Source organism: Eulemur rufifrons, chromosome 7 (genome assembly GCF_041146395.1).
Source record: "Eulemur rufifrons isolate Redbay chromosome 7, OSU_ERuf_1, whole genome shotgun sequence".
Classification (NCBI taxonomy): domain Eukaryota; kingdom Metazoa; phylum Chordata; class Mammalia; order Primates; family Lemuridae; genus Eulemur; species Eulemur rufifrons.
The window spans coordinates 173,405,254-173,420,166 of NC_090989.1; the positions used below are offsets into that span (position 1 = coordinate 173,405,254).

Consider the following 14,913-nt stretch of genomic DNA (forward strand, 5'->3'; position numbering starts at 1 on the left):
GGCCGCACTGGAGCAAAATGAGTATTTTCACAGTGCTTCCGAGCAGGTGGAGACGGAGGTCACCTTTACAGGGGGGAAACGTACCTCTCCTCGGCCGAACCGTGGCTCTGTCAGACTGAAATGGAGACGCATCACCACTCGGATCAAACTGCACCTGGACAAGAGCTAGCGTCAAACCTCCAATTTTCTTTCTTCTAAAGCACTGGCTCTCATCTTCGGCTGCAGGTCTGAACAATCACCAGTACAGCTGTTAAACAGCACAGGTGCCTGGGCTCCAGCTCGTGAGATTCAGATGAAATATAGCTCTGTGGGGCCTCGTGTTTTTTTAGCGTAAAAGCTCCCCCAAAGAGAGAATGACGTGAACACCATTGTAAGGATGTCCCTTTCCGTCACTACCAAAACACAGGCTCTTCAGGCCGCTCCATAATCCTTTCTTTTGCTTGTTCATAAAATAAGAATATGTCATTATGGAGCTGCCCACACAGCAATACACCTGTGCATTTAATGAAGCAACGGTTCATTGGGAGTGGGGCAGGAGGAAAGAAGGCAGGGAAAATTATGGGAGAAACTTTCGTCGTGTTTCACTCCGGTGGGAAAATGCCCACGATTGGTCAAAATAAGCTCTCTAGTGGGTGACTTTAAGACTTAATGATGACACCATCACACACACATTCAATTTCAAGTTATTTTTGCCACTTCCCTCTCCCTAGAAATATGCTCTTGCAGAGAATGCTCACATAGGCAGTTCGTCGGGAAGTGGAACCGTCTGTCCATTCTTTATGACTTGAGGTTACAAACCCCACTTACCCAGCACTTTTTGCAAACTTGGAGGAGGAGGAGGAAGAAGAGGAAGATGAGGAGGAGGAAGAAAACAAAACACAAAAGAAATTATGTCGAATATAGAGAGCTAAAAACAGTGTGCCCTATAACTGACCCATGAAAATACAAATAAATAACTCATAATTCTAATCTGTAAGGAAGCAACGTCCTATTTATTACAGTAGGATCTGGCCACATGTGGCTATTGAGCATTTGAAATATGCCTAGGCCACATATTGAAATGATAATACTTTGAATACATTGGGTTAAATAAAACATATTAGTGAAATTAATTTCAGCTGGGTTTTTTTTTTACCTTTTTGATATGGCTATAGAGCATTCAAAATTATCTCGTGGCTCCATTTAGCTATTCTAAGCCTTGCCTGCCCCCTAGTGTCACAACTTAGGCAATACAGGAAAATCATTTTTCAAAACAATCTGTGTCAGTACAATTCATTTCAGCCTATGAAGTACAAAATAGCAGCTTGTACATACAGCTTTATCATCTTCACAAACAATACATCACATTTAAGCCTCACAAAGAAATTCCTATAGTAGAATTTATGTGACCCACTCAATTGTTATTTTTGAAAGAAATAGAGGTTTCTGATAGAAAATTAAGGCTAAAATAGTCAATCCAGAGTGTCTGCAGGGTACCTACAAATTTCACCCATTACAGCAGACAGAAACATGGGCCCAAACTTGGATGCGATGCTTACTCTTCAAAGACTTTACCCAAAGTTGAACATAAGGCATCAAAACGCATAATCACAGCATGCCTATTTTACATTACCATTTATAATAGAGAAAATAGAAAACCTAAACTTCCATAAATTTAAACAGTACAGTACCTCTATGAAATGTAAAACATTCAAAAGGAAAAGGAAGGTGTCCATAAAGATGACTAGCATTTATTGAGCATGTAACTGTTAGGCAAACACAGTTCTTGGCATTCTCCAGACGTTAACAAATTGAATCCTCGTTGCAACCCTATGAGGGTTATTTCTATTATCCCCATTCTATGTAAGAAGAGACTGAGTCCCAAAGAGGTTTTACAGCTCACCCAAGTATGAAAGGAGGACCGAAACAAAACTGAAGCTCAAGCTGCTTACTGGCGAGTAATAAAATCCTTTGTCTTGACCCAAACATCTCACATTTTCTGCCAGCATTCATGGAACTCTGGCTGGCTAACCTGTTGGCTCCCAAGTAGGGTGAAATGCTAGGCCCTTCACAATTCTTGACACCTACCCAGCTCCCAATCAGTGAGGCAGTTCTCTCTACAGCGGATTTAGCTTAAGGCCAGCAAGTAAAAGGGCTCTTAACACCCCCCTGGGTCACTCTGTTGCCCAGATTGCTGAAGTTTTTATCTCCTCCTGAGGCGTGAGCTAAAACCTTCCTCTTCATAAAGAACACTCTTCATTCTAGTCAGCTTTTTAGAACAATGAAAAACTTCTCTTCAGACCCTGAAGGCATTGATCTTATCTTCCGACATATGCCCACAAGCCTTCAGCCATTCCTTGAATGTGAACCTTTCCAGACTCCTCAGTCTGGATGCATCCAAATACAAAAATAGCTACCGCTGACCGATTGTTTATTCTGTGCTAATCCCTTCGCCTACTTTTTCTTATTGAGTCAAGCCAAGAACCCCACATAAGGCAGGCACATGCATCATTCCATGTTCACAGATGACGAAACGGGCTCTGAGAGGGTAAGTGGCGTGATGCATGAGGGCACACGGTCAGGATGTGGCAGAACTGGGATTATGTCTGACTCCAGCCCCTCAACACTCGATTTGCTCCGCTGCCTCATTTCCACGTGTGCCCCAGTTTGGGGGGCCTTTACACCCAAACAGATATTAAATAGTCACCAGGCACCACAGCATTTGGTGGAATTGAAACACCACAGGCCAGGCGCGGTGGCTCATGCCTGTAATCTGGGAGCACTCTGGGAGGCCAAGGTGGGAGGATCGCTCGAGGCCAGGAGTTTCAGACCAGCCTGGGCAACAGAGTCAGACCCCATCTCCACAAAAAAAATTTAAAAATATTAATTAGCCAGGTGTGGTGGCAGGTCGGTAGTCCCAGCTACCTGAGAGGCTGAAGCAGGAGGATGGCTTGAACCCAGGAGTTCGAGGCTGCAGTAAACTAGGATCGTGTCACTGCACTCCAGTCTGGGTGACAGAGAGAGACCCTGTCTCTAATTAATTGATTAATTTTTTAAAGTAGCCATGATTCTATAGTTAAAGGGGAAAATTTAAATTTTTAAAGTGTCCAAATATTCCCAAGGATAAATCTTTAGAATGTAGGTGCTTTGTGTCCCAATCTCATCATGTCTACATCAGATGAAACTTCCAAAATGATCCCTGAACCATTAATTCCACAGAACTCTGAAGTTTCTGAAACTGCCTTTCAGCCAACATCTTTCCACAGCGCTACATTTGCTGCCCTCTTGTGGGGAAATGATGCTATTACTACTCACAGGCAAAAAAAAAAAAAAAAAAAAAAAGGGAACAAAAGGACAAATTGCCAGTTGAAGAAATAACAGAATAAACCCTGGCTTCCTTTTAAAAGAATCGAACCTGCCAATTGGCCCCTTCGCCTTTTCTATGGCTTAAAGCTACACAAGTCCCATATGTGATCTCCTGCTCAATCATTATGGCAAATAGAATTTTAAAAACAACAAAAGCGGTCTTTTGTGTTTTATAATTTCTTAAAAATACTACCTCTGGACTCTTGTGGCATTTCATCAATGCCATGTGCCTTCAAGAAAGATTCCTACCACAATATGCTGAAATAAGAAAAAAAAAAAAAAACCCTCACCAAAACAAATTGCCCTAAGGGTTGGGGGAGGGGGCAAAAAAAGAAAGAAAAATTCCTACTACCTATCCTGTGAAAATTAGATGGGATTTTTTTTTTTTAATGCTTGAACTAAAATTGAATCTTCAATCTACAACTAACACCCAACTCCCCAAATTGTGGGTAGGCTCCCACCTTCTTGCCCTCTATGTCTATCTTAGACAGGTGGGTGGAAATGGGGCTGTAAAATACCTCCTTGTTTATAGACAAGCCACTCTCCTAATCTAAGCCACGAAAAGCATGCAACAAACTTCTAACTAGGGTTTCCTAGTGCTACAGTTCCTTTAATTGGCCAGCACTCACCACAATGCCTTTGGGACAGTGTCAGGAGCCTTTCTGGCCACTGAGACACAGGCTTCTGTGGTTAGCTCTCTGCAACACGCACCTGCCGTGGGCTTCCTGTGATACACCCATAGTGGGGTAAGGGTTGCAACCCTAGTTGCTCAGCATCTCAGCGCACAGCCCCCGACTGGTTCTAATCATTGAGTTCTCCATCGGCTGAGCACCAAACTGGGAAGAAAATGCCACAAGGCCACTGCAAAGTTCATGGACTTTCTTCTCCTAAAAGTCATTAGAGAAAATTTATAGCATGGAGTGGGAGTATTCAATGGCCCCACTGAAATGCTTTGCCTGTAAACCAACCTGACTCTCGACCCCAGTCAAGAAAAGAGATGTGCATTAAACAGATAAAATTAACGACCTCAAACACTCTATCCTCATGAACAAACTCATCAAAAGATGCACAGCACAAGAATCAACTAGCTGTGGGCACTTCGCAGCAGCCAAATGCTATTGATTTTATGCTGATTTGCTAAAACCTCAATCATTATTTTTCTCATCTTCTTTGAACTGTCGCTTGAGGAGGGAAAATTGAGTTGTGAGAGATTTTAAAAATTATCCTGAGCCTAAATTTACAGCCAACCTTAAGACAGCAGAATAATGGAGTAGAAAGCATGACATGTTATATATCTGAGGTGAGGATATCTCATGAACTTCCATAGACAAGACATTTTGGAGAGAAACTTTGTAATTCTGACACATACATGATTTAGGGTCCAAGCTTCACTCTTTCCCCAAGAAGTCAAAACATTTCTAGCACCTCTGTGCCTCAAATTATCACCGGCTGAGCCAGTAAATTAATTATTTTGCGACGAGTCCACTGACAAATATGAATTATTCAGGAGGCCGGGCGCGGTGGCTCACTCCTGTAATCCTAGCACTCTGGGAGGCCGAGGTGGGCGGATCGTTTGAGCTCAGGAGTTCAAGACCAGCCTGAGCAAGAGTGAGACCCCATCTCTACTAAAAATAGAAAGAAATTATATGGACAGCTAAAAATCTATATAGAAAAAATTAGCCGGGCATGGTGGTGCATGCCTGTAGTCCCAGCTACTCGGGAGGCTGAGGCAGAAGGATCGCTTCAGCCCAGGAGTCTGAGGTTGCTGTGAGCTAGGCTGACGCCACGGCACTCACTCTAGCCTGGGCAACAGAGTGAGACTCTGTCTCAAAAAAAAAAAAAAAAAAAAATGAATTATTCAGGAAAACACAATTCACTAGGGAGTTTCCAAGTCTGTGTCGCTTTAAACGTAGATGTATTCATAATCAAGAAAGGGGGCTAGAAACCCAAACACACACAGACGTACAGATAAACTGCTTCTTAGTTGATGGTTTTAATCTTGCCTCTAAAGATCAGCAATGCATACACATGAGTTTCACTAGAAATTACCAGAACGACTGCCTTTAAAACTTCAGACACATTTCCATTTTCGGTACCATGAAAAAGGTACCACAGTTTTTTTCTCTTTTCTTTCTTTCTTCTTTTTTAAAATCATTCAGCATCTTTTCTGCACAAATCCCAAGAGTCTTAAATTATCTGAAATTCCTCTTGACTACAGCCCTGTCTGTGTTAACAGAAGATTATTAATAAAAATGTTCTACCTTCTAAGGAAGAGTGAATAGACAGATACACACACACACACACACACACACACAGAGCTGCTGGTTATCTGGGATTCTTTTAGAAAAAGCACTATAAAAATAGAAGTGTACTCAGGAAAGGAAAAGTTTTTAAAAGCCTGGAAAATATACTTAAAAGATGTCCAGGGTAACACCCCTTAAGCACCAAACCATCAAACTGCGTTACTCTGCCGTATCTCGTGTTTCCTCTGGTCATTTACACGCCACCAAAAGCTCTCGTCAATTACCTGCGTCTAAAATGCGGACTCTGCAGTTTGGAAGGTTTTATTAATTGATCTCAGCAGCGCGTAATGAGCTGAAAGGGCTTACCTGCGTGTCCCCGGAGGTGCTGGCTTGAGGCGGACATCAGCTTGCAGCACACCATTAACACGTAGGCCAGGAAGAGCCAGTGCGACGGCAGCACTGACTTGGCGCAGACTCGCATCCTGGAGAGAAAGCAGGGCCGGCATCAGTGAGGGCTGAGGAAGGCCAGGCTCCCCGGCCAGCGCCAACCTGGCAAGGCAGCAGAAAGCAGGGGCAGATCCCCGGCACTGGACTTCCTCCCCCCAAAGACAACAGAAGGCCAATCACACCTTATCTGCACCAAGCATTTTCAATAAACACCTTTTATAATTAAGAGTTTTCCAAGTTAGCACCATGCATTGGTGAAAGTCTATTTCTGAGTCCCCAAGGGGTAGCTCAAGTTGCCCTGATAGAGCATGGGGGGTTTATTCTATTCCATATCATGAAATGTAAAAGCAACACACTTAGAGCTGGATTCAAATAAAATGTACGTGGTTTCCACATCTGAATCCATGGAGATTTGGCACAGGTGGCCAGGAAGCTTTCTCTTGGTTTTTCTGACTCTATATGAAGACCCTGGGGTCTATAAGACTGAACTCACCATTTATTAAACCAATCTCAAAGTTTGGTGAGGAGTATGGACAAGTAAGGGGGAATATAAAATAAATTTCACTTCATAAGATACACAGTATCAAAACAGTTGCTCAAAGATAATTCAGTTCACAATACAGTTGTATGGTCTATTCTAAAACAAAAGTGTAGGCCAGGCACTGCGGCTCACACCTCTAACCCCAGTGCTTTGGGAGGCTGAGGCAGGAGATTACCTTGAGACCAGGAGTTCAAGACCAGCCTGGGCAACATCTTGAGATCCTGTCTCTACAAAAGATTAAATCCAATTAAAAATTAGGCAGGCATGGTGGGGCATGCCTGTAGTCTCAGCTACTTGGGAGGCTGAGGCAGGAGGATCACTTGAGCCAGAAGTTCAAAGTCGCAGTGAGCCATGATCATGCCACTGCGCCCCAGCCTGGGTGACAGAGCAAGACCTCATCTCTGCAGGGGGGCGGGGAGTAAATAAAAAAGGAAAGTATCAATAACATTATTCCCAACCCTCTCATTTTCTGCTCTTTTTAACATTATAAGGGAATTAAATAGAACTTGATTAACTGTTTTTGTTTGTCTTTTTTTAATTAACTTTTCAAGAAAATTCAGGGCATTTGGCATTTGGAATTCCAGTGATATTAGGTTCTGCCTTGCACGCACGTGGCTCACAGGTATCTAATGTGACCACAATGGATCAAAGGAACCCCCTTTTTATAGATGCAAAATGTACAACCACTCATGGGCAGATGATAAAAACATGGCACATGAGGCTGATGCTTGCCTGGGTGACGCGACAGGGAGGCTCCTGAGGAAGTCCTCTCAGGAAGCATCTGCAGCTGGCAGAGCTCCGCAGTGCCTCTAGGACAGCCCCAATTCCCTGCTCCAGGGAAAGCACAGCAGCCCCAGGGGACCTGCAGGCCCACATCGCACTCCCAGGCACGGCCACTGCTGCCAGCTCTCTCCCCCCACAGCCTCTCACAACTTAGTCAAACAGATCTGGTTAGAAAGATGGATTGTTCATTGATCTGAGACTCAGTCTGCTTTGGGAGCAGCCAGGCCACGATGAGATTCGAAGACCATCTTTGAAGAACTGGGTGGCAAAGGTTAACACAAAGCATTGGCTTCTTTTTGCTCTTTTAAACGGTTTTAAAACAGTTTTAAAGTGCTAGGTTTGGCCATTTGTTATGCAGCAATAGAAAACTAATATTCCATTTATCTGATCTCTGAAGATCTTTTTTCGGGCCACCAATTACTACAGACTGGAAGCCACGGTGCCTGATGCAGCCTGCAAATATGTTTTGTTTGCTCTGCACTGTGTTTTTAAAACAAAGTGAATAGTTGCCAAATTATAAAATGCGCCAACTACATATCAGAATCCAGCTTCTCTTGAAGAACGACTCCTGACATCCCTGGGCTTACATTTCCGTACAGGAGTAACAGGCTGGGTGGTAGCAGCTGCCCCAGGATGGGTCTCCACATCCACCCGCCCTGGGCCCAGCCAGCCCTGCTCATTCACTCATAGCCATGTGAATTTTTGATCCTTGGGTAAAAGGAATATGTCTTTGCAACAATCACATTAATAACTGATCTTGGGTTTTTTTAAACATCATGTGTGAGACAGACTATCCCACTAAAAAATATTCATTAAATATGGAAACCTCTGTGCTTCCCCCAAATTATATAATTCATAAGGGCATCTCAAAATCACGTAAGGCCCACATATTATTTCTCTGCCACCTTTTGAGCTGCTTCTAAAGTTTCTGCCCCCTTCGTGTGTGTACGCTGAGGTGGGGGATACGGAAGACACGCTTTGAGAAATTAAAACACACGCAAGCCCTTCCAGGCAGAGAAGTCCAATGCTTCTGTGTAAGTTCAGAATGCCTGGAATTTCTAAGGCGAATTACCAAACTTAGAAGTTTAAAACATCATAAATATAGTATCTCACAGTTGTTGTCAGTCAGGAATCTGGCATGTTCTGGCTGAGTCCTCTGCTCAGGGACTCACAAGGCTGAAATCAAGGTTGTCAGTGGGGCGTGGTCTCATCCAGAGGCTCGGCAGGGAAAGGTCACTCCCAAGCCCCTCAGGTTGCTGGCAAAAGCCATTTTCTTGGGATGCTCTGACCGAGGTCCCAGAGTTCTCGCTCGCAGATCCTACAAGCTACATTCATACCTCTGCCACGTGGCCCCTCCGCATGCTCCTTCCCGGTTTAAATCTCTTCCTCCAGCAAAAGCCCACTCCCTTTTTAGGGCTCACCTGATGAGTCAGCCCCCCCATGATAATCTCCCTTTTGATTAACCCCAAGTCAATTTATTTGGGGCTTTAATTACATCTGCATAATCCCTTCAATTTTGCCACACAGCCGTGACTTAATCAAAGGCGTGAACCCCATCGTAACCACAATTCCACCCACACTCACGGGGAGGAGATTAAACGGGGTGTATGCACAAGAGGGTGCCAATCCGGAGTGCCGATCTAGCACGCTGTCTGCCGCAACGGACAAACGATCCATTCGTAAAAGTTCATCCATGTATTTGGTCTACAAAGGTCCAACCACGTATTCAAGTCATCTATTTGGTCTGTGATTACAGACAGGTTAATCTCAAGAATTACATCACTGAAAACAGACCACGGAAGAAAACATCACCAAAAGGCAAAAGCGCTGTCCCTTGCTGCCCTGTCCTCCATTCCCTCTCACCAGCATCTCCTCGCTCAGTCCAAGTACTCACCGTCTACTCTCGGAGACATGAGCACCCTTCTGAGAACCTCAACTATAGGTTCTTCCTCCTCCTTGTTAAAATCATCCGACTCAACCTAGTTCAGAAATTCACCTTCTTGTTCTTAATCCAATTTCCAGATGCCCCGGTCTCCGACTTGCTTCTTAACTCTCTGGCCCTCAGCTGGGTGTCAGTGAACAATGTTCTCTGCTTAATGGCTTGCTTCCCTGCCTCTATGTACAACGGCCCCCTAATCTACAGACCCCAAAGTCAGACTGTCTTTCAAGTGAGCTACAATCTCTCTCATCTAACCTACAAATGAAATTCGGTTTCTTTTCTTATTTTTTTTTTTTAAGAGACAGGGTCTCGCTCTGTCACTCAGGCTGGAGTGTAGTGGCATCATCATGGTTCACTGTAACCTCAAGCTCCTGAGCTCAAGCAATCCTGTTGCCTCTGCCTCCTGAGTAGCTAGGACTACAGGCGTGTGCCACCATGCCCAGCTAATATTTTTATTTTTCTAGAGATGGGGTCTTGCTATGTTTCTATCTTTTTATCAGTTCCCTCTATCACCTAAACTTGTCTGAATGGATTTCACTAAATTTGGAGAGTATATTTAGGATGCTCTGAGTCACAAAAAGCAGCTTGCCTGGGAAGCCCACTCTGAGATGGAAATTGGAAAGCAGGAGGTCTATTAGAGAGTGCTCTTGGGATCATCACCTGTCGGGGGTGAGGGGTTGGGGGAGGGAAGAAGGCAGGACAGAGGGAGGAAAAGGCCTCAGGTAACCCTTGTGGACAGTTCCAAAGCTGGAATGTCCCTTCTTCGTGGTCCCAAGTTGGGGTCAGGGCAAAGCCTTTATACTTCCATGTTGATCAGTCATTGGATATGAGCTGCCCCTAAAAAGAGGGGTTGTTTGGGCAAGGTAGGTCTCTTTCAGTCGAGAGAAATTCTCAGAGTGGGCTGACAGCTGGCAGGACCCCAAGAGTTGAGGGAATAAACCCTTCATTCCTGAAGGGGGACCTCGATAGGGCATCATAGCATCCACTGCTGTCCACCTTCAAAAAGAAGATTCCACGGCATATACATAACTGACTTTGCGGGGCAGTGAGAGTCATCCTTAAAAGAAGACCCATCCTCTGAGGTATAACAAGCTCTTTCCATGCTCATTAAAATGCAATGGAAAGAGGTTTCATATATGAACTCTTTCCAACAAGCCAGCGCCTCCAACCCCATTCCTATGCCCCCCACCCACCGAAGGCTCCAGGGAGTACTTTGAAAACCACTCTCAGAAATGACCTGCAATGCCACTATACAATAGACTCCTTTTTCAATTTTATACTCCAATTATTTTTCTATTTTTGTGCCAATCTCCTGCTTTAACCTAAGGAACCTAGTAGCTTTATAATATAACAAAAGAAGAAACTGAAATATGCAAAATAATTAACAATAAGGAAATTTTTGGCCTGTAAAATTAACACAAATCTTTAAAATAATGTCCACTATTGGCAACAATTGAATGAAGTATCTCTAATACAACAGAGAAAGGGTTTAACTTGGTACAATTATTAACTGGCAGATAATTTGATGTGTGTCAAATGTTTACAATGTTCGTATCCTTTAATCCAGAACCTGGATTAAAGGACAGAAGTTATTTATAGGATTTAACCCTAAAGAAATTACCAGAAATATACTGGAAAAATTTGCTACTGTTTGTACTATTGAAAATGGTAGTATTGAAAACGATCCAAATGTCTAACACTATGGGACTGGTTAAATGAATCATGACATAGCCATGAGATGGGATGTGCTTCAGCTGTTAAAGTGATACTGTAAAAAGAAAAAGAAACAAATTTTGGGTTTTTTTTAAAAACAGGGTCTCGAACTGTCACCCCAGCTGGAATACAGTGGCTCAATCATAGCTCACTGCAACCTCCAACTCCTGGACTCAAGCGATCCTCCCAGCCCAGCCTCCTGAATAGTTAGGCCTACAGGTTCACACCACCACACCCAACTAATTTTTCTTATTTTCTATAGAGATGTGGTCTCACTATGTTACTTAGGCCAATCTTGAACTCCTGGCCTCAAGCAATCCTCCTGCCTCGGCCTCCCAAAGTGCTGGGATTACTGGTATGAGCTACCATGCACAGCCCAAATTTTTTAAAAAATTCATAAACTCTACTCTCTTCCACCCTGGCCCTGCTTTGCTTTCAGATCCATTTATTCCCCTTCCCTGTATTGAAGGCTGGGAGGACCTAGGCTGCATTTCCCAGGCTCCCAAGTCACCTGGCTGCTGGCTGGGCTCAGTCAACACGAGGCAACAGCTAGAGCAGGGAGGGTAGGAGAAAGGAAAAAGTCAGGCCACTCCCTGCCTTCTCTGTCTTGGACAGGATCTACGGAGTGGCCATTACTCCTCCATGGCTCTGGTTCCTGCCAGGAGGACCCACTATGGTTCCAGCCTCCACTCAAGGTCCCTTCCTCTAGGCACTGCCAATCCTACTTCCTTTGACCCACTGGCCCAGAGATGGTAGTGGCTTTATGCAGTTGCTACTTCTGGGCTGCCCCCATATCTTCTGGTTGCCTTCTCTGACTCTCCCATTGTATCTATAGCCAGTTCCCTAAATTCATTTCCCTCTCTTCCGTATTAACAGAATGGTTTTTGTTTTCCTGGATGGATCTCAACAACCAACCCCTTAAATCAAAAGTCTCAAAGGCAGCCATTCCAAATCCCAGGCCATGATCCCCAATCCATCTTCTTCCTACATGGACAGCTCTATGTACCAGGTTCCTGGGTGAGTAGCAGCAAGTTCCCAGTCCCTCAAACAAGTATTTACTTAACAATAGCTATGGTCCCCCAGAGAAATGCCAGGACAGAGTGGTAGGAGTGGGGCTGGAAAGTTACTCATCGATAATTCTATATTTACTCATCTTTTTCCCTACAGAAAGCCAAAGCACTGCTTTGCAGACTGAAATAATTTCATTTCAAAGATGAAAGCTAAATTTAAAAAAAATAATGATTCCCCAAATTCAAAAAAAAATCCATGTAAAAGCAAGCTTTTAAAAAGGATCCCCAACTCTGGAACACTCCATTTTGTTTAATTCCCAATACTCTGTAAAGATATCATCTCTAGGTATATGTTAAAATGATATTACCTTGGAGACTTCGTAAGATTTGGGTCCAGTTAAACACAATTATTCCAGGATGTATTTCAGAGTGACTCCAAATTCCCAATTGTAGCTAGAACCAATCATTTTTGCAGTTCCAAAAAGTTATCTTAGTTTGAAGGACCTATGTTTAAAAGGCAAAAAAATAAAACAATAATCAATTAGCATTTTAATGTTGAAATGAAACAGATTTTCAGCAGCAAAATAATGGGTTTTACCATGTTGCCTGCAGTTTCAGGCAAATGGGAGATGGCCAAAAATATCCATATTTGTAAAAGTGTCCTAATACTGAGGAGGGGAAATATACAGAATTCTACAGTCATTAACTAGTGACATTAGTTAACAAAATATAGCTTTAAAGAAGTTCCCTCAGCAGCAAAGGCATTCAAAATTTGACAGAGGGCCCCAAACCATTCAAGATGCATAATTTTACCCTCCCACTTCATTGAGCATTGGACAAAAACAAAAATTGGAGATAATCTATTCCTAAGATGCCCAATTTGCCCAAGCTCACAGAGCAGTGGAAAAGTGAGCATGAAGATCCAAATTCCAAGATTTATGTGATAAAAACCTGAAGATGATGCTAGACAACCAACAAGGTTGCTTTTTGAAAAATGTTCATGGGACAGAAAATTGTTCCAATATAATCCACCGTATCAAAATATAAAGAACATTTGTGACTACCATAGTTGACAGTGAAGACCCTTCCTCAACACACAGACCTAAGACTTTTCTACTCAGTGAACACATTTTTAGAAGACGGGCTCATGATTCTAAAGCAAAGACATTTTAAGAAAAAATGGAACATGAAAACTACACCATTTTTAATGTTGCTGGTTAAATACATCTGTCCCAATGGTGGAGATCAGAGAAAAATGATATGTATTAGTAAATATTAAAGTTTCAAATCTAAAAATGATTTTTGAAATGCAGTATAATTACTTTAGAATCCTGTAGAACTCATTGCAAATCCACCAACAAGCACAACTGAGATTTTTCTTTCCGTTAAAGAACCTGAAGAATCCACAAGTTTGATTAAAGAACACTTTAAGTGATAAACTTGAAGACCCATCCCTTTGGGGCTACAGAAGAGAGAGTAGGCTTTGAGTAATTAGTTCAACAAGAGGGAAATGGCTTTTAATAACTGTATAAATATGAGTTGCTCAGAAAAAACAACTTGAAAATGTTCATCTCCCAGATCCTCCAACTTTATTAAGTATGTTTGTCCTTCTGTCCACCCAAGGGCATGATGTGACCTTCTGCTATCAGAAAGAACTATACAGTATAATTTATCAGAACCCATCATAATGAACTCCCCACATATTGGAAACCAAAATGACCTTTCCTGGCTAATATTTATCTTGCTTTCTTCACACAAAAGGAACCACAGGGTATTCTTTTTTTCAATTCATTAAAAAACAGATCCATCAGTGAAAAGAAATATGACCTAATAGTTCATTGTACAGACAAGGAGCCAAGAGTTTAATTCTAGGCTGAGCAGTTGCTCATTCAGTCAGATTTTCTCACAGTGTAACTCAGGCACCTGCTTAAAAGGATTAACTCTTTCTTGACATATCTTGGTCCATTTTCTGCTGCTATGACAGAACACGTGAAATTGGGTAATGTAGAAAGAAACGTATTTCTCAAAGATCTGGAGGCTGGGGAGTCCAATATCAAGGTGGTGACGTCTAGTGAGGACCTTCTTGCTGCATCATCCCGAGGTGGAAGGCAAAAGGGGAAGAGAGCGCAAGAGAAGGCCAAACTCGCTGTTATAAAACCTGTTTCCACTGTAAAGAACCCACTCCCTCAATAATGACATTAATCCATTCATGAGGTCAGAGCCCTCCTGGCCTAATCACCTCTTAGCAGTCTCACCTCCTAATACCATCACAATTGGCAATTACATTTCAACATGAGTTTTACAGAGGGACAGTCAAACCATAGCATTAAACCTCTGCCCTCCCCCGCAAAAAACTCATGTCCTTCTCACATACAAAATATATTCATTCCATCCCAAGGGCCCCAAAAGCTATAACTTGTTTCAGCATCAACTCAAACATCCAAACTCCCATCTGAATCAGATATGGATGAGACTCAAGGCAGAATTCACCCTGAGGCAAATTCCTCTCCAGCTGTGAGCCTGTGAAAGTAACAAGTTACATGCTTCCCAAATCCAATGGTGAGACAGGCATATAATAGACATTGCCATTCTACCCTATGGGAAAAACAGGCAAGAAGAAAGAGGTAACTGGTCTCGAGTAAGTCCAAAACCCAACATGGAAAAAACATTGTCTTAAAGCCAGAGAATAATCTTCTCTGACTCTGTGTTCTGTATCCTGGGCACAGTGTGGCAGGGGTTGGGCCCCCCAGGTTTCAGGCAGCCCCGCCCCTACGGCTTTGCTGGGCTCGTCCCCCCAGCAGCCCCTCATGGCTTCAAGTCTTGTGTCTGCAGCTCCTCCAAGCTAGAGTTGTGCACTGGCAGTTCTGCAGTTCTGGGGTCTCTGCAGTGACC

At 43.1% G+C, this 14,913-nt stretch overlaps 1 protein-coding gene across 1 annotated transcript in view; it reads right to left on the reverse strand.

Annotated features, from left to right (window-relative positions):
* TAFA4 (TAFA chemokine like family member 4) overlaps positions 1-14,913 on the reverse strand; it is a 217,353-nt gene that overhangs the window by 161,102 nt on the left and 41,338 nt on the right. Inside the window, exons 2-3 of the mRNA XM_069472055.1 lie at positions 12,390-12,525; positions 5,955-6,070 (exon numbers count right to left, since the gene is read on the reverse strand). Of these exons, the coding sequence (XP_069328156.1) occupies positions 5,955-6,069 (115 nt within the window). The 5' untranslated portion in view covers position 6,070; positions 12,390-12,525. The remainder of the gene's footprint in view (positions 1-5,954; positions 6,071-12,389; positions 12,526-14,913) is intronic.